This window comes from Xylaria bambusicola (assembly GCF_022495145.1).
Source record: "Xylaria bambusicola strain CBS 139988 unplaced genomic scaffold F5B22scaffold_24, whole genome shotgun sequence".
Classification (NCBI taxonomy): domain Eukaryota; kingdom Fungi; phylum Ascomycota; class Sordariomycetes; order Xylariales; family Xylariaceae; genus Xylaria; species Xylaria bambusicola.
In genome coordinates this window covers 70,492-96,323 of record NW_025953577.1, presented here as the reverse complement: position 1 = coordinate 96,323, position 25,832 = coordinate 70,492, and the positions used below count along the sequence as shown (strand labels likewise).

Below are 25,832 nucleotides of genomic sequence, written 5' to 3'. Positions count from 1 at the left end.
CACTATCTATATATACAAGTTAGCTTCCGTCGTCCCCGCTCCAAGATGTAATTAGTTTACTCGATTACTTATCTACTATAATAAACCTATGTGTACTACAAGAGCTGCAAGCGTACTGTAAGCTTCATGAGCGATTACTTACTTAATCCATATTTCCAACGTTGTTTTGTAGAATTTAGGCTAAACTTACTTGTGAGGTTGCGGTTGGGGTATCAGCTAGTCTGTAACATGATGGTCGGTAGTACAACGGTACACTTAGGTACATCTACAAGAAATTGAAGCGCTTGTAATATGCAGAACTTCTGTCGTGCCAGTTAAATGTTGATGAGAAGTCGTGGTACAATGCTAATCTCAAAACAGACCTGTCTATCTAAGGCAGTACAACCCAATCACTGGCTAAAAACAGGACCTTGACTTGTACACATGTAGAGTGCAGTTGTTATATAAAAATGTAGTACTCGGGCAGGCGGTTATAATGGACGATGATAATATGAAGGACAAATTTGGTATCATGCTTCATTTCTCCATGACGAGATCATTACATGAACAATCAGCAACCTTGAATAGGACAATGAACAACGGCCACAACACCTCGCTAATAGATCAACCCATTTGCACCCAGTTTCAACGAAACCTGCCACTGCACCTCGACATCAACCAAGTCGAGAATTAGTTCCCATCCTGCCGAGTGGCGTCCTGTCACGTGGCTTCTCTAGAAGGTCAGCGTACCCCTCCAGTCCAATACCAATGACTTTAACGATATCAAAAATATGTGATCCTTTGAACGTTTCGGCCCAGAGTCGAATCACAGCAGCGGCCAGCTGCCGTAACTTGTTACTGTCGTTTATCGTCATATCCATGTTTGAAGATGGGTGGCCCGGCCCTCCTCCTGAGAGGGACGGGTCGATTGGTACTGCAAATTCAGTCTCATCCAGCATGTGACGCAACATCTCCAGCAGTCCCCTTTCTTCGGGGGACGGAGGAGCATCAGTAGGGCAAATGGATGCCAAGGTCAGCAGCCATTTCGAGAGAAGAATGGCACACTCAAGATTACACACTGAAAATAAGTTAACACAACACGTTTGCAGTGACTGGAACCATTGGACCTTACGGGAATGCTGCATGCTCCATTCAGACGACTTTCTTCTAGCCACATAGTTCACGCCTAGCTTGACTAGCATAGATAGCGCATGAATTGCTTGAAGAACAGCCCTATTCGAGCGTGCGCTCCGGACCAGGTATGGGGCGTCGTGGAAAGCCTGAGCTATCTGACCAGAATCTCGAGTCTCGAGAGTCCTACTAGGACTCAGATCGGTGTACAACCGGATTGAAGCCAATCTCCACAGTGCCGTCGAATTGTAAGCAACAGGCCCGCCCGGGAAAGAGTCCGATGCACCTTGCGGATTAACTTCCGCAACCCGTGTTTGATGCTGCTCAAAACTCATTTGCCAAATTCGCAAGGCTTGCAAACACTCCTCGACATCGTCAGGTCGTAACCCTCTAGGTGCCTCAAAAGAAGACACAGAGGTGAACGAGGTCTGCTTGAGTAGAAATATATGTTGCAGTAAGGCATGAATAAGAATGTAGTTGCCGAGGGAGGACATATAAGCGGGTGGTCCTTGCGGAGGGCGGCTGAACAGCCGAGCGAACGCATCCTGGAGGGATATATCCATGCTTGGAAACGAATGGCGGGCTTCTTGCCACTGCCATGCTGTTTCAGCCCTCCATAATTTCGATGAATGGGGCAAATACAAATTGAGCTCCGAAGTGAGTAACAGAGGAGGCATGTTGTAGGCAATGCTGCATAAATTGAAGAAGCAGTAGGTAATGAGCTTGGTGCGATTCCCGCCTTCTATGCGAATCCAGGATTCCCAATCAGCCGTCTGGGTCGATTCGGACAGAAACCCCTCTTCTCTTACCAACAGAGCAAGGAGACTCTGCAAGGACATGGCCTCGTGAAGAATGGCCTTTGCACCCCATAGACCGACAGCGAAGAGTAAGAGAAGGGCCTGGATCGTTTCCATGCGAGCTTGAGGAGTATTTGGAGAACTAGTTCATACGTTAGAAGAGATCTTTCATATGCAAAGCCAGCTGCCATGAATAAAGCTTACTAGGGCTCTCGATGAGTGTCTTGAGTCATTGGCCGTTCCTGCTGCATAGAACTAAAGGAATGCCTGAAACCATGGCTTGGCGAAGGTCTTGTGGAATGCGGGCTGTAGGCTGCGGCGGTCGGTAGCAAGCTGTGAATCTCGTGGCTATGCCGGCGACGGATCTGCTCAAGTGCTACAGTTCTCGCTGCGTACCACAGCGCATTCGACCTGTGACTTTCGAATCTGTATTGAGCTCCAACTGCTAGAATAGCTAGCAATAACTCTGGTGCGATGTCTGCAAGGGCGATTGTTGGAAGGTGTAGGATAGGAAGATGCTCATGGAACCCGGTGACATAACCTTCGAGAAATCGGGTTAGGGTATGCCGCGAGGGAAATACGAAATCACTAGGGAGAACGGCAGAAAACTCGTCCAATCTATTCTTGATCACTGTGTGATCCATAGGAGACACCCTCATTGGGGCAGTCTTGCTGGGCTCATCGTGCATTCTATTGGCACCATCGGTTGGGTCACGAGGATCGGGTGCGAGTGATGGGAATCTTGACGGGAATTGTGAAGATGGCTTGGACAATGCACCCCGCGGCCACAGCCCAACACCCTGATCAGCTTCGAAGGCTTGAGGGAGGAAATGTGAGGATGTTGCAAACTCATCCATGAACAAGTTGTAATCGTCAAAGGCAGAGGAGGGCCCGGTCTGAACGGGGAGACCCATTGACATAGGTCCAGGGTCTGGCTCCCGCCCACGATCTCCATAGGCTATTCCATCATCATAAGGCTTGATACGTGGCATGGAATTCGATGGTTGGGGCAGGTCTGGCATGATAGGTTGCAAGGAGTTCACCTCGTTAGCCGAAGCGATCTGAGTAGCCGCATCGGACAAGAGGTCTAGATTACATGCGGTAGCTCTTGTTGAAATGCGCGGATCGGGTTGAAGAGTGGGCACGGCCATTGACGATGTTATGGAATCCGAATGATAATGCGGCTGATGGGCCCGCGGCATACCCATCATCTCCGAATCGATGTGGTTTTGCCCCGGTAGTGGTGGCTGGGTAGCGGCACCAGCCGTAGATGGTTTCCTCGGCCGGGTGCCATCTTTGTTGGAGCCTTCATTCAAGTGAACGAGCTTCTCGTGGCGAACTAAGAGATCTCTGATGTCCATATAAGCATCATCACCTTCACAATGAAGTATGTCACGATGGGGGCGCAGTTAGGAGGATGAGAAAGGGTTAAAAGCCACCTCCATGTAAAGACCTGGGGGGTGGAGGCAGACGTTTTGCGGAGCACCGGGGTTCTGTGGCGTAGGCTAGTCAAGGCCAGCTGGGGAGCCAACTGAGGAGCAAAAGGTAAGGAATGGAGGTGATAGCGGTAGGCGAAGAATACTGACCTACGACCGAATGTCTTTCCACAGCGAGCCCAACCACAGGAGAAGGGTTTTTCTTTAGTATGAGTCCTTTCATGTCGTTGGACATGCTCCACGCGCCTAAATGAGAGATTGCCGTGTGAGCTATATTAAACGAGGGTTGGAGATGAATTTGGCGGCCATCCTACCTGAAGTGTTTGTCACAAAACTTGCAGGGCAGGGTCTTGGGCTTCTGTTGCTTCCCCTCGATCTTCTCGTCGGTAGTGCCGGGGACAACCGTGCCCTCTATGGACGGCCGCGACTGCATTGGAGAAGAGACTCAAGTAGTCAAGATTGGCTCTGGGGTCGAAGACCCTGTATACAACTATGGTTGTAATGCAGAAAGGAGTCACGCAGCACCTGGAAGTGGGGCAAGAAGGGCCGGGTCGACGACCGAAGGCCCAGAGGTTATGCCAGAAAGAGGAATGCCTTGCGGGGGGTGACGATTGATGGATGAATTCATGAGGGTGGTGGTAGGTGGAGGGAAAGGAAGCAGGATAAGGTATTAGCTGGCTGAGGGCTCTCATCCGGCAACTGACGCAATATTCACCGTTGCCCAGTGCATCAACACAACAACACACCTCTCTCTCTCTCCCCCTCAACTGATGATGACAGTCTTGTGACAAAAAGAGCTGGGCCTGGTAACGATCAATGGCAAACCAGCCCAAAGAACACTGGCCCGACCAGCACAGTGCAACGAAGCTTTGGTACGTCTGACGGCCTCCAAAACAGCAATAAATGATAACAAGGCTACGGCGACGGTGGGGAGAAGATGGAGGTTCCGAGTGTAGCACAGAGACGATGAGTAGTGATTATCCGGCAAGGGAGCGTGCGAACGGGTGGTTTATTGGTGGGCATAAACGCGGAGGAGTAGACACGAGTAACAGAAGGGATGAAAAAGACGTGTGGAGATTGGCTTGGAATATGCCACTTGGAATATGTCACTTCTCCGACTTGTTGAACCCAAGTCGACGGAGGTCAGGACGACAAAAGACGATTGAACGAGCACGAACAGATGCGAAAGCTGGTGAAAACTAGAACGCAGTACGGAGACGATGCGCGAACCAGCAATTGTGCGCTATGCAATATAGAAGGAATTAAGCGCGTTGTGTGCTGGCTATCGTGGCTATCACTTGATGCAAGGAGGAGGCCAGGAGGATGAAGAGGCCGAGGAGAAGAGACGACGATGATGGGGTTTCGGGGTTAGTGATGAGGAGAGAAAATGCGGAGTTGAGAAACTGGGGGGCAGAACTGGAGACCTGGAGAGACCTGGGGGGGCGGGGGGAGGGGGTGGGGTGGGGTGGGCTCGTACCTCTACCGGAAGTACCTACCTACAGGTACTGAGGCAGGCAGTAATGGGTACTTACTTAGACCTAACCTAGTGGGCAACTAGGTACCTGGTACCACCGTACTATGTGCATACCTTTGATAGGTAGGTCACCTACATAATACTACCTACTAGGTACCTAGGTGCATTATGTACTGCATGGCATATATCATACCAGATCATACCTACCAGGTAATAATACATATACGATCCAATCCCTTCTACCACGGTACAAACACATGTACGTAGCAAACACCCGGGATAAAACAGAAGTTGGCGTCAAATCAGAGGGCTGGGTATGCCGCTGCTTATGTGCCTTGGGCAGAACTCAGGTTAGCAGCTTGCCCATAGATGACCGCGCCATTACATGTGCAACACCGACATGTACGGCAGCTAAACGGCAGGTAAACAGCGAGTAAACAGCAACTACACGGCCCAAACCAGCCCCGCCCGGAATTAGAGTACCGGTACCAAGTAGAGGCATCACTGGAGATCTTATTTGATATTCTACCTACAAAGGTCCCTTGCCTATCCTGTTCTCGCTCGCGATCTTCGTACCTGCATATGTCTATTATCAAGCATAAAGGTTCTAACACATATGGTTTCCAAGACAAGTATGCACTGACGGTAGATGTGTGGACACAGATCTTACATCTGGACAACTTCCTTGCAGCAGGATAAGGACAAGTGAATAGTGTACATAAAACCTTACCTATAATAAGTGTTTTCCCCTCCACAGAGCGTCTCTAAGGAGAGGGGCCGGGCCGGTGGCTGGGAAGCGATCGCTGATAAATGGACATCGCGGGAGTTATTGCTTCGTTCAACTTCCCTGTTATTACAACCCGCCAGTTGACTTGCTGGAACCGAACCCAAGGCTCTCCGCTCAGAGATTCCTTGTACTTTATATCCGCAAAGCCACCCCACACTTTCCGGGGGGCCCGTTTTTCTCCAATGCGGGGAGAGCAGACAAAGCCGGCCAAGAGTAACCGAGTACCTAGGTAGGCATAGCTTCACATGGAGGTGGCCAGTCATAATAGAGAAAAGAAAAGAGAAAAAGAAATCACAAGCTGTTCCTGTTCGCAACGATAGGCCTGGTCTGGCAGGGCTTGAAAGGGAGCAAGGTACTGTAGGTAGGCAGGTGGTATAGCGTGGCAATAGCTTGCTTCACCGCGATAGTGACATCAATAAGCTGCATGGCCACCGAGAATATTGATTTCAGCCAAGCAGGCCACAGCGCGGTGACCATCTTCTCCGAGCGGAACAATGAAGTGAACACATGCAATAATGATCCGAAAATATCGAAATAAGATCTCTGCCAATCAGATATGGCCTCGGATCTTTCTTCGCTGTACACGAAGCTCTATGCCGACATGCTACCCAAGCTGAGCATGTGCCGATGACTACAAGATTTTCTACATGGTTGAGCTATACAGTCTCGACAGTCCGTCCACACACATAGGAAGAGGTAGATCGTTTGTAGAAATGATTCTCAGCTGTGGGCCGTGCTATAACGGGGCATCTGTTTTTCTTCCTCCTCCTGTCCAAGGTAGTAGTCAAGGTCCAACGCTGGGGTGCCTCCACGCACGCAAAGCTTGAAATGCTGTGGATCGCAGCTAGATTGATGAGAAAACAAATAAATGGAAGGTCACCTCCTGTTGCCCTCCCCGTTTTTATTTCTTGATAAAGCCAGAGACTATGAGTCATTGCTACTTTCAGATTTCTCATGAGACTATTACAGGACCTCTATCTCAATATTGAAGAGACAAACTTGGAAGCGCAGAAGAGCATACCTGGGGAACGGAACCGACAATAGAAAAGCGGGAAAAGCCAACAAATGAGATATAATAAAAGCTATACGGACAATGAGCCATTTCTTATCGCATCCGATTGAATTCCCTTTTGGCTTGCAGTCTGCACCACTCGTCTCTACCACCCATTACATACCCAGCCAGACAAGACGGGCCATGCATGACAATGCCGTGGATGTCCCGAGTGCGGAGGTTACTATTGTTGGAGCATGGCTACGTCGGAGGTTGGGGTGCGGAGTACCTACGGACTGAGAGATGTGATTAGGTACCTATGTTGCGACGAGGTCTGAGCTTCTTGCTTCTATCGACTTGGGAGCGGTCTGATCGATAGCGCAACAATGACGTTGGAGTACTTTTCTCGCCTACTAGTATTGCATTTGTGGAGTGTCACGTTCCGCATATTATATGCGTGTGTATGCACTCTCATCCCCTCTTACCACCTTACAGCCTCTGACAGATCGTATATTCCAGAAGCTTCGTCGGTCAGCCGATGGACGCTTACCTAGGTAGGTGTTGGTCTCTTTTTGTCTTCCTCTGAGAGATACGTCGTATGGGCGAGGCTCATGAAGAAAGTGTCCCCTTTCTGAGTCTTCTGGATACCATGTGAATTGGTGATTGAAGCAACTGCACTAGTCAATCCTGGAGGGAAGAATCAACCAAAAATAAGGAATCTACACCTATTCCCGGGCTAGTGAAATAGCAACAAATTCAGTTGTTCGATCAATAGTGAACGCGTTTGACAGTCTCAGCTCCATTCCGAAAGATGAGCTATGCTCACTAAATAACTACTAAGACCTGAGGTACGGCACGGAAACGGGATCACGGAGGGAAGTGCCAAGGCGGATGAATTCAGTCTTCACCGCCAAGACGAGGAGATGATATAGCGATGATATTCTACTCCAACTGCAGTGCCTACTCAATTCAGAGAGAGTATTGCAGAATGGCCCGAAATCCCATTCGAACGCCTAGTTCAGGGCTGCCATGTTCATCACGGCTCGTCTCTACTCTTGCAGGTCACTTGGAGTGGTCCTTGAGATCAAAGGTGAATGAATGTTCGATGCCTAATTCCGGATTAAGAGATTCTACACACCTGATGTCTGGACATATTATCGCATCCTGGATCTTACCTCTCTGTGAGGTGATAGAATGTGATAGATCAATAGAATAGTAAAAAGGACAAGTATTTCGGGTTTTGTGCCCATGACAGGTTCTATTAAAAACACTCACCCCAAGCAAGGCCTTGTTCATTGTCTTGATGACGAGGATTACGCTTTATAAGTATGTCGCCGTCTCATCCAATAGACAAGAACGTTACGCCAAGGTAAGCCATGATCTAAGTATGTTGCTGCTTTGAGCTTGAAATAGCTGATTCATCAACATACTACGTACAAAATCGGGTCTATCCTCGGCCTCACTTTGTTGTTCGCCCCCCAAATGGATAGGTAGAGAGTGAAACGTTACTACTGAGTAGCGTGTTCGCAATGGTGTTCTTAGATTTTGAGTGATGCAGCCTTTCCACTCGTGTCCTATCAATTCCTCTCCCTCTTCATATTACAGGTAAGACTATATGTACTAGACACAGGTTGTGTAGTGTGTTAGGTAGGTTTTGGTAAGCTGATTGGTTTCTACCTAGTACACGTGTGGGCACCGACACGCAGAAGCACGAAGGAGCATAGCATACATCCCATCCCCTAATATCTGAAAGTGTCACAAGCAAAGAGCCTCAGTCCCACCCCCGAGATCCTTCGACCTTCCCTCCCTTGTACACGCCGAGGTGCTGTCGAAATAATGATCGATCAAGGTCATGCACCCCAAGGTGCCGATCGCCGCGCTCTCGTTAACACCTGCTCTGGTGAGACTTGGAATCATGGCCACGATCGAGCTCTATTGAGCCTGGTTATGCAACAAAGTTGCACCAAGTGGCAATAGCAGAGAATAACACACTCAACTGAATCAATAGTTATGAGCCTGTATAGTAATACCCAAGCCAGGGTCCAGCAGTGCTACCTACTACAAAGCATGCACCACATCTTGTTGAGGTTATTGTGTGTTGAATACAACCATGTGGATGACTGGTGGTGCCGGGTGGTGAGAGCGTACACGATGAAACAGGTTGAAACATCGTCCCAAAGGGGCAAGTGTTAAGGAGAAACAAGCTACGACGTGGTCTAGAGTTTTAGACGAATCGGCGTCGGCGCCACCTCAATAAGACCTACCAGATCGAACATCCCATCTACCCCGGCCCGCCCCATCTCGACCCCTCGCAATTAACGATCTTGGGCAGAACCTTGGGGGAGGGCCCGGACGGAGACGATGTAGCCAAAGCAGCGTATGCCGCAAAAGGCATCAGAGTCCAATCTCATCGGGCCGTCCCAGCTGGATTTGCTCGGTAAAAGCGATGGTCACTAAGAAGAACCCGTCCAAGCGTGTGCCACCGGCCGGATGGCATCTACAGATTGGTACCTTTGGCGTAGGTTTAAGGTTATTTGGTCCCCTGGATTCTCGTCGGTACTTCTGGACGCCCGGTTGTCTCTACCTAGGTACATAGTAAGGGGGGTGCTAAGGTTACCTACCTACCTAGGTAAGCAATAAGATGCTAACCCATAGTTGTACTTACTACCTACCTAGAGTAGGTAGGTACGGTAGGTACCTCTCCTGCTTGGTCCAGCACAGCGGACAGGGCCGGCCAACTGCTACCAATCATAATACTTTAGTGGCAGATAGTGCATACCTGGCGTATCGTGTAAAATGCCTGCAAGTCATACGTACTGCCTTACCACATGATCCTGAATTATACCATCGTGGCAATATGGCTCTGCGCTGCCGCTTCTTCCACCAACCCACCCTCGTCCGCCTACAGTTCCTTTCCCCCCTATTCATATTGAAACACGATGGCATGGTTTTGCGTATATCGAGCCAGACACGCCATCTAGTCTTGGTAGATGCCTACTGCACGCTTGATACTCTACTGTTATTCACTCAGTTTTCAAAGCAAGTAGGAGGTTCTAAAAGCACAGACCCCATCCGATGGTCCTCAGCCGAGGCGAGAGCATCCACTATGCATGAACAACAGCTTCGAGTGAGCACGCTCACGAAATTGCCTCCTCGTCTCGGCCTTATGCTGCGAATCGGGCATCACATGCTTGGAACATGTCGCCAACCTGATGACTTGCTTGTATGACTGCTTGAATGGCATTTGTAACATTTTGAAGCTAGTTGGGCTTCTGCCCTTTCGAGAACAGGAAAGTCAGCCAATCTAAGCTAGAGGATCGTCGCTGTTCTGCATGGTGCCTGAGAGGACGTTTCCTATTTTAGCAGGAGGCGTCTAGTTTGTCCAACCATGCCTCGCCATCACCTGCCTACCGGTCCTCCCATCTCAAGCATCTCCACGCAAGCAATGCGACTGGTTGTCGCTGGCTGGGAGGGGAGGATGACTACCCTCGACTACCTACCTACCTACTGTATAGTACATATGCCTGCTACTGAACGTCTGCGCATTTGCTCCGGCCCCATCAGGCCCATGCTCTGGACAGTTTCAGACCCCTGGGCGTCTACAACGTGGAGCACGTCTGTGCTAGTTCCCAGCGATGGGTGCTGCAGAAGCGGCATACAGACTTTGACGATGGAGACTGCTTCCGGGGATGTTATCCTATCAAGGTTGGTATTTGCAGGATTTCCTGCCTACCTGCTACCTAGGCAGGTCGTTGAGGATCGGTGGCGCGTCTATGCCGCCGTACTAGAGTATACCTAGGCAGCGTGCCAGATGCCATGTCGTCTTAGTTGGCGTCCGGGGATGAGAGTAAAGACACACCCACACTACACTATTCTATGCGCATCATTGTCCCTCGGCCATATTCAGCAAACGCGCCGCGCCAAACTGACCGAAGAGCCAAGGTCTTGGATCGATCGACAGTGATCATTTGGCCCCCCCGTCCCGCGCTTGTTCCTCATCGGTTCTCAAGTACCAGTTATCTTTGGACGGAGCTATGCCACTGGTGGTCACGCAGTCCCGAGCCTGATATATACCTTCTCGCGGGACTAGCATGGGATGTCGTCGATCGATTTATTATAAGTAAACACGCCCCCAGCCTTTGATGTTTCCCTTGTTTTCTCTTCAGCCAGCCAGGTAGCCAGCCGTCCTCAAGCTTAAGACCTTACAATGCGCTTCTCGACCTTTCTTACGGCTGTAGCAAGCCTTGCCGTAGGCATCAATGCCTACTGGCTTGAGGATATTCAACATCAAGGCGTAGCACCTTTCGCCGGCGATGGGTACAAGGTCTTCCGCAACGTCAAGGACTACGGTGCCAAGGGTGATGGCAGCACCGACGACACGGCTGCCATTGCCGCAGCGTTGAGTGACGGCGGCAACCGCTGCTTACAAGGCTGTGTAAGTTCCAGTCAATAAACAAGACAGACATCAAGCGCCGTGTACTAACTTCACGTAGGCCTCTACCACCACAACGCCGGCCGTTGTCTACTTCCCTTCTGGAACCTACATTATCTCGAAGGCTCTTCAGCCCCCATACTTTACTCAGCTCATTGGTGACCCGACCGACCGACCCGTTTTGAAGGCTACTCCCAACTTTGAGGGTTTTGGATTGATTGATGGCAACCCGTACTTTACTGAGACCCTGAACTGGGTTTCGACCAATGTTTTCTACCGCCAAATGAGGAACTTCGTCATCGATACGACTGCTATTGCGCCCGGTACAGCTGCTACCGGTATCCACTGGCCAACTTCTCAGGCGACCTCGCTTATCAACATCGAGTTTAACATGCCTACTGATCCTAGCACTGTCCACGTTGGCCTCTTCTGTGAGAGTGGTAGGTTACTCTGTCCTTAAGTGAATTTAGAGATGCTGATTCGCCTTAGGTTCCGGCGGCTTTATGAGCGACTTGACGTTCAATGGTGGTGCTACTGGTGCTTCGCTGGGTAACCAGCAGTACACCATGCGCAACCTCGTCTTCAACAACTGCCAGACTGGTAAGCACAAAAGTGGTTTACGAGATGATGCGTCGTTCTGTCCTGCTAACCTTATCCTCGTAGGTATCATCCAACTCTGGAACTGGGGCTGGACCTACATCAACACGCAATTTAACAACTGCGGTACTGGTATCGACATTAGCGCACCTGGTGCAGACGACACCCTTGCTGTTGGCTCCGCGATTATCTTAGACAGTTCCTTCAAGGACACTCAAGTCGCCGTCAAGACTGCTTATACCACCTCCACCTCACCTGATACTGCCGGCAGTCTTATTCTGGAGAACGTTTCGCTTGAGAATGTTCCCACCGCCGTTCAGGGTGGAAGTGGCAACCTCCTTGAAGGTGGATCGAAGATGATTGCTGGTTGGGGACAAGGTCACCGATATGTCTCTGGCACCGACAGGGAGCTCTCTGGCGATATCACACCAAACGAGCGCCCAGCGGTTCTGACCGGTGAGAACGGGTACTACTCTCGTTCCAAGCCTCAATACGAAGATCTCGCGGCATCTGACATCGTGAGCGCTCGTGCTTCTGGCGCCAAGGGCGATGGCACCACAGACGACGTAGGTTGACCTTGCTTTTCATTAATTCTCACCAACTAACAGATTTCAGACTGCTGCTTTGCAAAAAGCTATTGACAGCGCCACCAATGGCAAAGTTCTATTCCTCGATTATGGTCTTTACAAGGTTACGGGTACTCTCAAGATCCCCGCTGGCGCCAAGATCTTCGGTGAAGGCTACCCAGTCATCATGGCTTCGGGCGACTTCTTTGGTGACATCAACAACCCTGTGCCTCTGCTACAGGTGGGCGCTAACTCGGGCGACGCTGGCCAAGTCGAACTGGTTGATTTCGTTGTTGGTAACTCAGGTCCCGCCCCTGGCGCCAAACTCATCGAGTGGAACTTGGCTTCTGAGGCCACCAACCCTAGTGGCATGTGGGAAGTTCACGTCCGTGTCGGTGGTTTCCGAGGCTCTGAGATGTTGGTTGAACAGTGCCTCAAGGCCACTGGAAGTGCCAACATTGACCCCAAATGCATTGGTGCTAACATGATGATGCACGTTACTCCCAAGGCCACTGGATTGTACATGGAGAACACCTGGCTTTGGGCTGCTGACCACGATATTGAGGACAGCACCAACACTCAGATCACTCTCTTCTCTGGCCGTGGTCTTTACATCGAGTCTACTGTCGGCACGTTCTGGCTCTATGGTACCGCTGCTGAACACAACCACCTCTACAACTACCAGTTTGCCAACACCAAGAACATCTTTGTGAGCATGTTCCAGACAGAGACTCCCTACTACCAGCCATTGCCCAATGCGCTTGAGCCATTCCCTATCACCGAATCAATCAACGATCCCGATTTCGCTGCCACTTGCAACGGTGTTGAGGGCAATTGTGCTGAGGCCTGGGGCCTGCGTATCATCGACTCTTCAGACTTCTTCATCTACGGTGCGGGCCATTACTCGTTCTTCAATAACTACGATACTAGTAAGTTCCGCTATAGCAATGATACATGACGTATGAAAAACATTTTCAGCTAACGTGAACCACAGGCTGCTCAACCGTCGAGGCTGGTGAGAACTGCCAGTCACGCATCGTCTCGCTTGAGAACGTCAGCAACATCAACATCTACGGCCTCAACACGATCGGCTCCGTGAGCATGCTCGAAAAGGACGGCTCAAGTGTGGCCATCTGGTCTGACAACGTCAACGTATATCCCGCCAACATCATGCTTTATCGAAGTGGTTGATTCCCATAGTTGGTGAGCTAAGTTGAGAAAAAGGGGAATCGACAATGAACACGTTGTGATATCTCCAAAAAAAAAGATTGGATATGGTTCGTTGTATATATATATTTTATTTCTTCTTTCATGTACATAGAAAGGCAGCAGAGACCTGTCCATTTTATATGATACCAGATCAATTGATCCAGATTGACAATTATGCATGTTCCGTTGTTGAAGAAGAGTCCTAAACAATGACAAGCGATCACTGGCCGTATGAGGGATGGTGCATCTCTTCCCACCTCTAATAGCGCTAATGTAAAATGTCAAGATAAAGGGCTGTCTTGAGGTTTACATGGGACTGCCTAGTTAATCTCCGCGGTAACTATCCATTTCATGCAGGTAAATAGAGTTCTGAGGCACATTTGCGATTAGTGTGCCTGAATTTAAAATCTGCAAAAGATATGCTCCATACTTCGTATTATAATAATTCAGGTAAGCGCATGACATTATTCCATTTCCACCATCCGTCTACTCATACAGTACTTATCTGGAGTATCCAGAAAACTCTGTGACTAAACAGGAGACGAGCTAACATGCTCGCCATACTTACACTGCATCTAATTATGCCCGCATCGTCCCCAGCGTGTCTCAGCGTGTCTCAGCGTGTCTCAGCGTGTCTCAGCGTGTCTCAGCGTGTGCCTTTTCTTGGCTTTCACAGTTCAACGGCTATTAGCTTGGTTCAAGTCTTTTCTCAAGAGGTTGCCTAGTTCATTCTCAGCAACACCGTCAGAAATTATCAGTCTACAGTATAGGATGGATTCCTCCATTGCGTTTTCGATATTCACATGTGGCGATGCTGGGGTTTGCTATCATGACCACCTTACTTACATCAGAAGATAGGTAAAGCGCACTCGTTTATAGACAAGTCATGAAACGCCATGGAATCATATAAGCAGAAGAACATGCATCCTTTTGGCTCATTATGAGCTCTGCTCTTTATGTTTTTCATATTTAATGAGATTGCTTCCTACAGTGATGCTTGTGTTTGATTTGCACTCAAGGGCTCGTAGAGGTCATTCACTACCTAATATTCTCTTTGAATACGCACGAGGAAAGCTACGATACGAGAACGCCAACCAGGCCTCAGTCGTATTCAAACTATAATGTAAGGTCACCAGCTTCTGCTCCCATGCAGTGGTATTATTCCATCGTAGATAAGGACTAGCAAGTGGCACGGGTGGGTGCATTCAATGAAGCTATTATTATACAGTGAGGGGTACCGTATTACTTTATCCACTTCATCAACGTCACCCACCTTGTTCGATACCTCGTAGCCACTAAGATCTAAGATTAGATCTTCCAACTCCAATCTTCCCCTTTCACTTGCATGCATTTCACACTTTGTGACACGAAACTTTCTTCCAAGAAATATGTCATCACTGCGGGCTGCACTAGCCGAAAATGGCTTTGTGATTCAGCGACAGGTGCTCAGCGCGTCAGACCTCGAAGCCCTCCGCGAGGCGGCGACCCGGACAACAGAACGCGCCCGATCTGGGAACTGGCCCGATGTGCGCACGGTCGGCAAGCAATTCCCGCCTTGGCCGAAGCCGACGCCCGGCGAGCCGCCGCAAGACGGCATTTGGGGGGTCCAGGGGCTGCTAAACCCCGCGCTGGGATGCGACGCGGACGTCTTTGCTAGGTCGTACTTCAATGACAAAGTATTAGATGTCGCTAAAGCGCTCATGTCATGCGAAGAAGATGGTGGGCAAGAATGCACAGACGAGGATCTTGTTCTCGAGCTGTATAACATGCTCGTGCGCCCTGAGTCTGATTTCGAGTTGGAGTGGCATCGTGACGATGTCCCGCGGACGGCTACTCCCGAGGAAGAAGCTGCGAAGCTAGGGATACGTTTGGCCGCGAAAGAGGGCGAGAGGGAGGGCAAGCGGGTGAAGAAGAGGTATTGGAATACGCAGTGGAACCTACCGCTTTATCCTGATGATTCGCTGATTGTCGTACCTGGCTCGCATGTTCGTGTGCGTACACCTGCTGAGCGAGAGGCGGCGGCCAAGGAACCCAATATGCCTGGCCAGTTGGTTGTTCATCTTGAGCCTGGAGATGTCGGTAAGTGATGGATTCTCTTCCTACCATGGGTCTTATTGTATTGAAAGCACGCGACTAGAGGCTAGGCGCTTTCTTTTTTTTACCTTTCCTTTTTTTTTCCCCTCCCGCAAGAAAATTCATCATTTAGAGCTTAGTATACATCTTGACTAGGAAGACGCTAAACCTCAACGTTGGTAGTATTCTACGACAATAACATCTTGCATCGCGGTGTCTACAAAGCGGACAAGGAGCGGATGAGTCTACATGGATCTGTTGGCCATGCAGGGGGCGGCTGTTTTCGCGCAACAAACGTGTTGCAGCATGGCATTGGAAAATGGATTGACCAGTGCGATTTTAGCAGTTTGGCGAGTGGTCCCGGTGGTGGTGAGAAGGCCAGACAGAGAGCCGAGGACATGCGCGCACGGCTCGTTAAACTTGGTAGGGAGAGCGGGGATGTTGGATACTCGCTCACAGGATGAGGAAGCAACAATCATAGTTGGCAGTATTTGTTGTATTCCAATTTCCGGGCCGAATTCCACAAGGGTATTAGTATCAGCGCAGCACTACACTATATGTTTTACAGACTGGAAGACCATAAAGATAGCTGGCAGCGGCGCTATCTTCCATACAATAAGGACGCACCATTGTCTAATAATACCTCCCAAGTTTTCCCGCCATCATAAGCTTAGGTACACATGGGTGATGTAGACCACTGAGACTGTGACAGGTCCATACGGCTACGGGTGCGTGTCATGCAGAAGCCCCCCTAATAAGGCATGGGGTAACATATTCAAAGTGAGGTTGTACAGACTTCGTTGGCTTTTTGAGGCGTATTCATGAGCCTTGGAGGTTAGCAACGGCTTGCAAAGTCCGAACCAATCATTTATATGGTCGCAATCAGCCTCCAGGACAGAGAATGAAGTTGGGGTTACCTAAAGAACTTTGATAGCCCTAGCAGATTACATTGCAAACAGCTTCATCAACAAGCCCTATCATCAGTCTTAATAATGACGCAACACACTCACCACCAAATATATGCCCATGGTAGATCATGCCAACCACGTGTTGTGTGGCTCTAGGATCTTATAGATAACAGTATTTTGTTCTAAATTAAGACTAACTGCTAGGAATATATGTAGGATAAGCCATCGGAATTAACTACAATCGTTTTGTTAAATACATAATTCCCGATATACAGATCGTTTAGCTAATGTCCTTTGTATCCAAGACTATTATTCTCCTTTGTGCTCAATTTCGATGGGAAATAAGATGACCCCCTAACTCCTGCTCCCTCGTTGCCGTGATGCTACCCCCCGAGTACCGCCACCCATCCTGTAAAAAATAGAAGGCAATAAAAAAGGAAGGCATTTGTGGGAAATTTTATAAACATCGTACAATTATTCCTGGGCGGCCGATCCCGCTTGCAGCCCTATTTAGCGCCTTTCAGGCAAAACGTGGCTTTGACAAGCAGTCAATTCCTTATTCGTCCTAACTATTTACTCCCCCTCTTTGTGCAAAACGGAAACGGAATTGTCCGAACGATGAACACACTTATTAGCCACATATTGAATTATTTCCTCCAAAGCAACCGAGTCTTACTCAGAAAACACAACGGCCTAGTGAAACTACGGTCTAATATACTGAGTAAAGCAAATGCGGCAAGTCATCCAAAATGAATCTTAACAGCCTGAACCCCAACGCCCGCTTCAACCTTCGACCAAATTACGACCAGCCTCTGCCGGACAACCCAAATGGGACATATAGTGTCGTCTTACACCTCAAGAACCAGACATCTGCTACCGTTGACCAGACGCTACGAGATGTGAAACGAACATTGGGAAGGATTGGCAATGACTGGAGCGGTAACAATTTTCCAGAGATCTTGGTAGGCAATGATAATGGCTCTATGCTCATGGCGGACTACGATTATGCCATTGACTTCGGCAGAATATTGAGGGATAACTTTGAGATTAACAACAGTGATCTGGACTGGTTAGGGACACGAATGTATCAAGCGTACGGCGAGGGCTGGACTGGGCAGCTAGAAAGCCAGGCTCACTCGTGCGGGATGAGATTCACCAAGATGTCGAAGAAACAGGTACTTGAACAGATGATCGATCTTGCAGGGTTCGGGTGGAGGGTACGGGTGAGTAGACCACAATAGCCTTATAAGAGAATTGCTCAGCAGTGGTTGACAAATTGTGGCTAAACTTCACCGAACATCACAGTGGCGTAAGTCCCTGGTTAGACACTTCTCCTTAGCACGCTCATTTAGGTGCTGACATGCTCACTCCATCTCCAGGTGCGATGAATGATTTCAACTTTCTAGTCAAGAAGTTAATACCTGCTGCTGGGTTTATTCACTGCAACTCGGCCAACCGTCACACTTCAGTCAATGTCGAAGTACATGGTAGCGACATATTCCGCGACCTAAAGATCGCGGAAATTCAAACCGACATGTTCCAAGATTTCATCGATAGAGGCAACGGCGTAGGCAACGGTATAGAATACATACAACTGTTTGAAACCTTTTACATTATCAAACATAATGTGGCTATTTCAATGAGTAATATGCCCTATCGCAATATCGAACGTGAGATAGAATAGAAAGCTAATGGTCTACCCAAGAAGAAACGATGCTTCAGAGATATCAAATCAACCCAAACGATACCGTTTACTATTTATACGATTGGATTTTCGAATATATTAATAAGTTCATCTATTGGCTGGATTCTACTTGCCGCGTCCTAACCGAGAACGATGCACTCAACACGACGATAACAAGGGGGTTTTGTGCGTCCCCTATTGTAGCCCTCTCTAATTTCCGACCAGCCCATTTCCAACGTGCCAGCGAGATCTTCTGATATTGATAGTCACTTGCTAACCTCTACTTACCTTATAGTTGAGGCTCCTCGCGCGGCCTTCAGGGCTCTTGTAGAGTACATCGAGAGAATGCACATTAATTTCAGCCAAAGGAATTTTTTCCTCGGTGTCGATATTAGGTAAATACGACTTTGCTATATCCAACTGCTTTTGTAGATGCTACCGTGTCCCACGAGTCTATATGATTAAAATGGCTGCTAACCTGTAGCTATTAACTAGGAACCTGAACTATTGCGTGGACAGTGTGACAGCGCATGTGCGGTCGTGTAGAGCGAACCACTTAAAGAGGGTTACCTATAAGACGGCTTACCAGAGGAAATATGGTGACCCCGTAATCTTCCCTGGCCCCCAAATTCGTCCACCTCCGTTGGCGAATTACTTGTAAGTGTTACGAGGTCGATTCCCATACTCTCTGCGTACGATAATAAGGTGCCATTTAATATATTTGTCGAACTTTAGTATTTTTGGACCTCATCCTTTGGATTGGATGACTCTTGTAGAGAAAAACTGTCTTGATGGTTACTAACTATCATTGTGACAGGTTCGATCCTCATGAGGCTCCGCCTCAGCCTCCGGCGCCAGGTGAGCCAGGTGGATTGTATGTAACCACTGAAGTCATTATCTTCCCGCTTCATATACTACCGAAGGCCGTAGTCGCCTATTAGAGGCACAAGTGTGTCTCGGGAGTATGCCGGACTCTCAAAACTTATACCTGAAGAGTAGTTACTGACTCCGAGGTTGTAGTGCTGGACCTGCAGGACCCAATGAGCTTGGCGCAACAGGGTCACTAGGAGGTCCTGGGGGAATTGGGGGGCCGATGGGACCACCGTTTCCTCCTCAATATTTTGGTTTTATAGATGCCTATAAAGACCCTGACCCTAATACCTCTGCACCCACTGGCCCTGCCAGTGGCTCTGCTTCTATACCTAGGCGTCCTGCATCTATGGGTCTTCCACCTTGGGGTCCTGCATCTATGGGACTTCCACCTATGGGTCCTCCACCTATGGGACCTCCATCTATGGGCCCTCCACCTATGGGCCCTCCAGGTGGTGGGAGAAGGAGAGGAGGAGGCCGAGGTAGTGGTAGCAGTGGTGGTGGTAGTATAAGAGGAAGAGGAGGAGGCCCTGCTCCATTTACAGCACCTGCAAGTTTTCAACCTCCTGCAAATCAAGGATCCACCAATAATCAAGGCGGTGGGCCTGGAGCGCATGGAAATCAAGCACTTGCGGCAGGGCCTGTACACCAAACTCCGTTGGACTCCTTTTCGATGGATGAAGACAGTTACCGTGGCAAGGCACTTCACCAGTCTCGCGTACATAAAACGGGTTGTAAGTGACAGCTAAGCTCTTCTACCTTAACGCAGGCGATCCATGGATTTCCCAACCTACCGTGGCATTCTAGGTATGGCGCTAACAATAACCGTCTCAACAGATGTGAGGAAGGGTGACAATGTATTCCGTGTACAACGCATCGGCGACTTCCGAGATGCGAACGCTGCCGCCTTTGTGAAACGGGCAATCCAGCAGGAGGCCAATATGAGAGAAGATTATGCCAGAGCAATACAGAGCTGGGAAGACATAGACATCGATTACCCCAGGGATTCTTTTCATGATGAAGATGACGATGATCCGTATGAAGCCGATCCGATGGAAATCGATTCCCCGGATGAGAGACGGAGGCAAATTGATGGGTTCAAAGCCGAATTAGCGATCCACATGCTCGACGTATACAAGGCCGAGTTGGTTCTGGGCCAAGGAGTGCTGGCGAATTTTGACCCTCACTTAGAACCACTGTCATCTAATGACAGATCACCTACCATAGAGGAATCGGCAAGGATGCCCGAGTTTTCGATAAACAGAGGAAGAGACAAACCTGTCGCCGAATCGCTAAGGATGAACCGCTTGCTAGGACTGGAGGGTGCTGATGAGATTTACGATTATTGAGCAGCATTATAGTTCTACAACATGATAGTACTAAGGATGGGCCCTTATTGAATTGAGAATTTGACTGCCTGTAATATCTATAGTTATTGGTATTGTGACAGGGACAGGCTGTGTGAAGTTGGACGTATAGGGATATAGCCTTGGGAAACTCTCATCACTGTTGAGATCATTTAACCTGTCTATCACTAGAATTTAGCAAGTACCGCATATTTGCCTAGACCTATATAAATATCTATCTTGTAATCTATCACTTGAAATAAGTATTATATGGAACTGATCATCCAGACCGACTGTTAGTCACTCACCATCTTCCACATTCTGCTTGTCTTTTAACTATCGCTCAACCGTTTTGTAAGTTGTCATCTTTGGGTAGGAAACAAGCCTTTCTATTCATTTGCCAATGCCCAAATTCAGACGTCTTTGCCGTACTATGACATACTTCAAGTATTACTTATTTAGAGGCGTGGCCCATCCCGATCCCGAGTTTGGAGGTGGTGCAGACGGATGACGTCTTCTCCAGCGTGCTTAGCCCCACCGACGTAGACATAATTAGCCTCTCACAAGTTGCATCTACATCTCACAACCCGAGATAATTGTTACGCTTAACTCCGACCGAGTCTTGGCCGCAAGCACGTAACTATAATGACTACAGGCATCTGCCTATAGGAAATCCTAATCATACCGATTCTAGATGAATATTACCGCTGGATTTCCCTCGATACGACTTCTGAACAGGCTGGCGCAACACAACATGCAAGAGATTACCATTGTGGGCGGGGGTATTATCGGCTGCAGCACAGCTTATTGGCTCACGCGCCACCCAAACTACTCCCCAGGCATACATCGCATCACGCTTCTCGAGGCGTCTTCGACGAACGCCGGCGGTCGCACGCCAGATAGCATACAGGACCCCTCCACGCTCGCTGACCCGGCCACGGTGTCCAAGAGAAATCCGGCTCACGACGGCATCGCGGGTGGTGCAAGTGGCAAGGCAGGTGGTCTGCTCGCCCTGTGGGCTTTCCCGCAGAGCCTCGTCCCGCTCAGCTTCAGGCTGCATGATGAACTAGCGCGTGAACACGATGGTGGGAGGCGATGGGGCTACCGACGCTGTTGGGCAAGTCAGGTTGATTGCAAAGCACGGTTGCCGCCCGGCATTGACGCCGGCGCCTCTGTTCAACCGCCTGCCGATGGTGGACACACGGGCGCTTCTAAAGGCCTCCACAAAGACCACAAAAAGGCTGCCGCGGAATTGCGCAAGCTCGGCGTGCCTGGCGACTTGGACTGGGTAGACACGGCCGATTCACTCCGCGCGTACGACAACATCGGCACGCCAGATAACACAGCGCAAGTGCACCCAGAGCTCTTCACACGCTCCATGGCTCAGTTAGCCGAGGACGCTGGTGTGCGCATAGTGACGGGTGCTCGTGTTACTGCTATCAACAGGAGCGCGGACGAGTCTCAAGTGGAAAGTGTGATATATGAGAAAGAAGGTGAAGAGATCACACATCCCACGAATCACTGCGTCGTCGCTGCCGGTCCATGGACAAGGCGTCTTCTCCCAGAGATCCCTGTTAGCGCTTCAAGGGCACACAGCGTTGTGATCAAGCCGCCACGAGCAATTTCTGCGTATGCCCTCTTTACCGCGATCAAACTACCAGTCGGCTTCCGCACACCCGTATCGAAGACGGCACGTAATGGGGCAATCAAAGCAACACCCCTTAGCGGACAACAGGTAGTTGAGCCTGAGATATAGTGAGTTCTGACCGTAATATCCTTACTATATGTCGATTAGTTCAATATCATGGGGCCTCTGTTGGCCATCATCGTGTTGTAGACATTCAAGGAATGCTTCATATATATGCGCGAAGCAGCAACAGCTGACCACCAGAGTGACAGTGCTCGGCCTGATGGGACCGCCTATGCCTGTGGCCCAACAGATGATGCCTCGTTACCGCTAACTACAGCTGAGGTCGAGGTCGACGAGGCGCGATGTGAGGACATTATTGCCCAGGTGGGCGGGATCAGCGACGAGCTAGGACGCGACGGTGAAGTGCTCGCTCGACAGGCGTGTTTCCTACCTCAAGGTGGGCCATACATTGGCCAAGTGGGAAGTACAAAGGGCCTCATTGTCGCTGCAGGGCACACTTGCTGGGGGATACAGAACGCGCCGGGCACGGGCAAGCTTGTTAGCGAAATCATTCTTGACGGCGAGGCGAAGAGCGCGAAACTTGGTGGCTGTGATCCCGCTAACGTGTTATGACCGTCATGGATGGGTGACTTATGGGAGAGACTAGCGGGAACAAATATGTAGGTAGAATGGAGCGTTAGATTCAGTCTCCAATACACAGTACAGTACTAAAAGGTTGTTATGATTATATGTCTCTAGTATACTTAGGGAAGTAAGTACGTCTCCAGCTTACTTGCGAAACATGTCATATGAAGTTCCTCTGCAGCAAGGAAATCACAACATATCTAACAATGTGCGTTCTAATTCCAAGAATATATTTCATATTATATGAAGTGATTCTAGAATCCCCAGTTTTGCCAATTATCTTAGTGTTGGTGTCAGGAACTAACTATTGGGGCGTGGTAAGACTTCTATTGCCGCGTATAGTCTTCAGAGGCATTTAGAGGCTTCATATAGGCCGCATCCTACTGTGGCGGTGGTAAAAGGTAGAATAAATTTCCTTGTACGTGTAAACTACGTATGAACTTGACTAGGGGGCATCCTTTCGTACAAAATCTGTAAAGTGGCACGAAACTCAGGGTTGTATCCCTAGCCTCAGTGGTTACTTCATACATACCTAGGTACTTAGAAGCGCGATGCGCTGACCCTCTGCGTGGCAGATCGCTTGTTCTTCTTCGGGTACTCTCCGGAGCTGTCCGAGATCTACAAGCTGAAGGCACGGACGTACGCGCACCAGCGGCGCGGGGAACGGGACGCCGCCGTGAGGGTGCAGAGGGAGATGCTGACTGTCATGCGCGAGAAGACGGCGATGGATGTCTGGGGCGTCATTCGCGAGCTGTGGGCTAGAGAGGATGTTGCTGCCAGATGCTGATGCTGCGAGGGGCGAGCTCAAGGCGATCAGAGCCGAGGTCGATGAGAAGGCAAGAGCGCTGCTTGCTGATATACCCGATGATGCCCCTTGAACGGGAACGACAGAGACGAATGAATCTAACGAACGAATAAATATGAGATAATAAGACATTCATCACCTAGGTAGGTACCTAGGTAGTTATGGGGGATACATATGCACCTGCTGGATAAATATGCAGCCAACTCTATAAAAACAACGTATATAGATCTTACACAACACACATCCACTACCGGAAGCTTTTGTTCACGATGTCAAACGTTCTAGCTCCGAAAGTCTTAAAGTAGGGAGAGAAAGGCGAGAGGGTACCTACACTCACATACTGGCTTGAATAATTGTTTTAGAAGTCGAACCATACAGGGAAGATGAATTCGAAAAAAAAAAAAAAAAAAAAAAAAAAAAAAAGTAACGCGCGCTATCTGTGATGACACTACATTAACATCGACCAGGTCCGGAAAAAAAAAACAAGCCCAGCCATAAGAAGAACAGTCAGTCGTGGTCTCATGGAGAAGCTATGTTGCCAATACCAAAAATCACCCAGGCGCAGTCATCGAACACAATACAATATTAGAATCTTAACTATATCTCAATAACGTCAACTACTCCTCGCAGAGATAGACCCATAGGGTACTACTTACTACCCAATGATCTCCTCATCGCCATCGTAATCACGATTCATACCTGCTGACATGTCATCCAAACCGCGACTTAGCAATCTCCCTAAGCATATCAATAGTATTCGCCTCGCGCTCCCTGTACTCCCTGGCCCTCTCCTCCCTTTCTTCCTTTTTCGCGCGGAAGATCTCCTCGCGCCGTACCTCGCGCTCCGTCTTCTTCCTTTCGGCCTCGCGCTTCAATCTCTTGTATTCTTCCAACCCCCCGCCGTCGCCGCCCATGAGGTCCGCGTCCGCGAGCTCCGGCACGTCGTTGGACGACTTCGCGTTTGCGAAGGAGGTGTTGGCATCGCGGACCTCGCGCCGCTTCTCCAGACGTCGCGCCTGGGTCCCGGCGTCCGCGCGCGGCACGAGCTCATCCAGGCGCTCTTTCTGCAATGCACGGTCTGCCTTGCGCTCATGTCGTAAGAGTTCGTGAGCATCGTCGCGGTCCGAGGCTTCGTGTTCACGGCGCAAGGCTATGTCTGATAAGGTGGGGATGCCGGGGCCGTGCTTGTTTTGTGATAGGGAGTTGGCACCCCTTGTGCTATTATCTAAATCATCCTGTGTGGGCAGTATAGGCCCGTAACCGTCGTCATCATCATCCTCATCTTCCCCTTTCGCATCTTGCCGTCCCAAGTCGGCTTCTTGCCGAGCGGGAGAACTATGTTTTCCTCCACGCCCCTTGCCCGTCTCTGGTATATTGCTCGTTCCCCTCGCTTCGAGCGCCGCGTCCTCGAAAGTTTCGGGCCGGTACCATCCCTCAGCTAGCTCACTATTGTTCCATTTGCTCACAAAGCTCTTCCAGCGCCCACGGACCTCGCGCTCGTCCAGTGTGGTCAAGTCAATCTGCTTCTGGACATCGAGGTAGCGCGCGAAGAGTGGTCGAAAGGTGCTGAAATCGGCTGATCGTGACAACTCACGAGCGTTACAAGGGAGCTCCCTGTCATGGTTTAGATGTGAAGCGTTCGGAGCATGATGAGACCTGTGGTGATGGCTGTCATGATGGCGGGTAGGTGACCTTGACCGGGCAGACCGGGAACTCGTATGGCATCTGGCGTTGTCGCGGTGCCCCGCGTCGTACCGATCGTCGCGCGTATCGCTGCGCTGGTGACGTCTGTGGCTTACATCTCCAACTCGGGTGTGACCGCGATGGTCTGAATGGTCCGGTCGACGTGGAGATCGCGACCTTCTCTCGCGCATGGAGCCACGCTCATCGATGCGTCTCCTCACACTCCGTCCGTTGGCGTCATGGGGTTGATGCGGGCGCTTGCGCTCCCAGCGAGGAGGCTCGCCCCCACGGTCATTAAGGGTCGGATCGTCCATGGTGTAAGTACCCCACTTCAGAGGCACATCCCCACTTGTGCATGCATACGAGTAAAATCTGCGATTCGCATTTCACTTGCAGAGTCTTAGAGGGCGTACAGTAGAAAGATGCGGAGGAAAGGTTTGGAGGAAGATTCGCAAGAATGCTTGGCGCGCTATGAGAATTACCCCAGCTAGGCCTAAATTTAGGTGTTCGAGGTCAGTTCCCGGGGCCCAGATTTACTGGGTATTGGTGCGCACTGGAAACCCAGCTAGCATTAGCTAAGCTCCACCCACACCCTTCATTCAATCCTACAGTACCTACACCATCCATTTAAGTAGACCTCTACACATTAGTAATAGCATAGTTAGAGAGGTATATGATAACCAGATGTTCGGTACCAGCTAATATATTCAGTCGCCTACTATTAAAAAAGATGCAGACACTATGTATATTTCAATACACACATTCCTGACTTACCTACCCATCTGGGTT

The 25,832-nt window shown here is 49.6% G+C and overlaps 6 protein-coding genes across 6 annotated transcripts; 4 read left to right on the top strand and 2 right to left on the bottom strand.

The window, feature by feature from the left end:
* Window positions 1–282: 282 nt before the first annotated feature.
* Window positions 283–3,434, bottom strand: F5B22DRAFT_207748 (uncharacterized protein). The gene is made up of 3 exons (XM_047969651.1): window positions 2,112–3,434; window positions 1,112–2,049; window positions 283–1,057 (listed from the first exon to the last, which is right to left on the bottom strand). Exons 1-3 carry the CDS (start codon window positions 3,266–3,268, stop codon window positions 654–656), a joined length of 2,499 nt encoding a protein of 832 aa, XP_047830206.1. The 5' UTR covers window positions 3,269–3,434; the 3' UTR covers window positions 283–653.
* Window positions 3,435–10,313: 6,879 nt separating this feature from the next.
* Window positions 10,314–13,582, top strand: F5B22DRAFT_207684 (putative exo-beta-1,3-glucanase). Its single transcript, XM_047969650.1, has 6 exons — window positions 10,314–11,030; window positions 11,089–11,467; window positions 11,517–11,627; window positions 11,691–12,190; window positions 12,240–13,119; window positions 13,185–13,582. Exons 1-6 carry the CDS (start codon window positions 10,803–10,805, stop codon window positions 13,379–13,381), a joined length of 2,295 nt encoding a protein of 764 aa, XP_047830205.1. The 5' UTR covers window positions 10,314–10,802; the 3' UTR covers window positions 13,382–13,582.
* Window positions 13,583–14,671: 1,089 nt separating this feature from the next.
* On the top strand, window positions 14,672–16,446 carry F5B22DRAFT_608826 (phytanoyl-dioxygenase family protein). The gene is made up of 2 exons (XM_047975100.1): window positions 14,672–15,478; window positions 15,656–16,446. The coding sequence occupies exons 1-2, from the start codon at window positions 14,788–14,790 to the stop codon at window positions 15,934–15,936; spliced, it is 972 nt and encodes a 323-aa protein (XP_047830204.1). The 5' UTR covers window positions 14,672–14,787; the 3' UTR covers window positions 15,937–16,446.
* A 2,281-nt stretch (window positions 16,447–18,727) lies between these two features.
* Window positions 18,728–20,610, top strand: F5B22DRAFT_608822 (uncharacterized protein). The gene is made up of 3 exons (XM_047975099.1): window positions 18,728–18,938; window positions 19,085–19,668; window positions 19,772–20,610. The coding sequence occupies exons 1-3, from the start codon at window positions 18,856–18,858 to the stop codon at window positions 20,281–20,283; spliced, it is 1,179 nt and encodes a 392-aa protein (XP_047830203.1). The 5' UTR covers window positions 18,728–18,855; the 3' UTR covers window positions 20,284–20,610.
* Window positions 20,611–20,699: 89 nt separating this feature from the next.
* F5B22DRAFT_608820 (FAD dependent oxidoreductase) lies at window positions 20,700–22,781 on the top strand. The gene is made up of 2 exons (XM_047975098.1): window positions 20,700–22,035; window positions 22,180–22,781. Exons 1-2 carry the CDS (start codon window positions 20,975–20,977, stop codon window positions 22,541–22,543), a joined length of 1,425 nt encoding a protein of 474 aa, XP_047830202.1. The 5' UTR covers window positions 20,700–20,974; the 3' UTR covers window positions 22,544–22,781.
* A 970-nt stretch (window positions 22,782–23,751) lies between these two features.
* On the bottom strand, window positions 23,752–25,714 carry F5B22DRAFT_207597 (uncharacterized protein). Its single transcript, XM_047969649.1, has 2 exons — window positions 24,017–25,714; window positions 23,752–23,957 (listed from the first exon to the last, which is right to left on the bottom strand). The coding sequence occupies exon 1, from the start codon at window positions 25,355–25,357 to the stop codon at window positions 24,071–24,073; it is 1,287 nt and encodes a 428-aa protein (XP_047830201.1). The 5' UTR covers window positions 25,358–25,714; the 3' UTR covers window positions 23,752–23,957; window positions 24,017–24,070.
* Between the last annotated feature and the right edge of the window lie 118 nt (window positions 25,715–25,832).

Excerpts from the sequence above, each read along its gene's own strand:
- F5B22DRAFT_608826 (XM_047975100.1), top strand. The coding sequence starts at position 14,788 with ATGTCATCACTGCGGGCTGCACTAGCCGAAAATGGCTTTGTGATTCAG. Across the intron at positions 15,479-15,655 it reads TCTTGAGCCTGGAGATGTCG|TATTCTACGACAATAACATC; the intron begins GTAAGTGATGGA and ends CAACGTTGGTAG.
- F5B22DRAFT_207684 (XM_047969650.1), top strand. The coding sequence starts at position 10,803 with ATGCGCTTCTCGACCTTTCTTACGGCTGTAGCAAGCCTTGCCGTAGGC. Across the intron at positions 11,468-11,516 it reads TGGCCTCTTCTGTGAGAGTG|GTTCCGGCGGCTTTATGAGC; the intron begins GTAGGTTACTCT and ends GATTCGCCTTAG. Across the intron at positions 12,191-12,239 it reads GCGATGGCACCACAGACGAC|ACTGCTGCTTTGCAAAAAGC; the intron begins GTAGGTTGACCT and ends AACAGATTTCAG.
- F5B22DRAFT_608820 (XM_047975098.1), top strand. The coding sequence starts at position 20,975 with ATGAATATTACCGCTGGATTTCCCTCGATACGACTTCTGAACAGGCTG. Across the intron at positions 22,036-22,179 it reads GTAGTTGAGCCTGAGATATA|TGCTCGGCCTGATGGGACCG; the intron begins GTGAGTTCTGAC and ends CCAGAGTGACAG.
- F5B22DRAFT_207748 (XM_047969651.1), bottom strand. The coding sequence starts at position 3,268 with ATGGACATCAGAGATCTCTTAGTTCGCCACGAGAAGCTCGTTCACTTG. Across the intron at positions 2,050-2,111 it reads GACACTCATCGAGAGCCCTA|TTCTCCAAATACTCCTCAAG; the intron begins GTAAGCTTTATT and ends CGTATGAACTAG. Across the intron at positions 1,058-1,111 it reads ATGGAGCATGCAGCATTCCC|TGTGTAATCTTGAGTGTGCC; the intron begins GTAAGGTCCAAT and ends ACTTATTTTCAG.
- F5B22DRAFT_608822 (XM_047975099.1), top strand. The coding sequence starts at position 18,856 with ATGGTTACTAACTATCATTGTGACAGGTTCGATCCTCATGAGGCTCCG. Across the intron at positions 18,939-19,084 it reads CCAGGTGAGCCAGGTGGATT|TGCTGGACCTGCAGGACCCA; the intron begins GTATGTAACCAC and ends CCGAGGTTGTAG. Across the intron at positions 19,669-19,771 it reads TCGCGTACATAAAACGGGTT|ATGTGAGGAAGGGTGACAAT; the intron begins GTAAGTGACAGC and ends CCGTCTCAACAG.
- F5B22DRAFT_207597 (XM_047969649.1), bottom strand. The coding sequence starts at position 25,357 with ATGGACGATCCGACCCTTAATGACCGTGGGGGCGAGCCTCCTCGCTGG.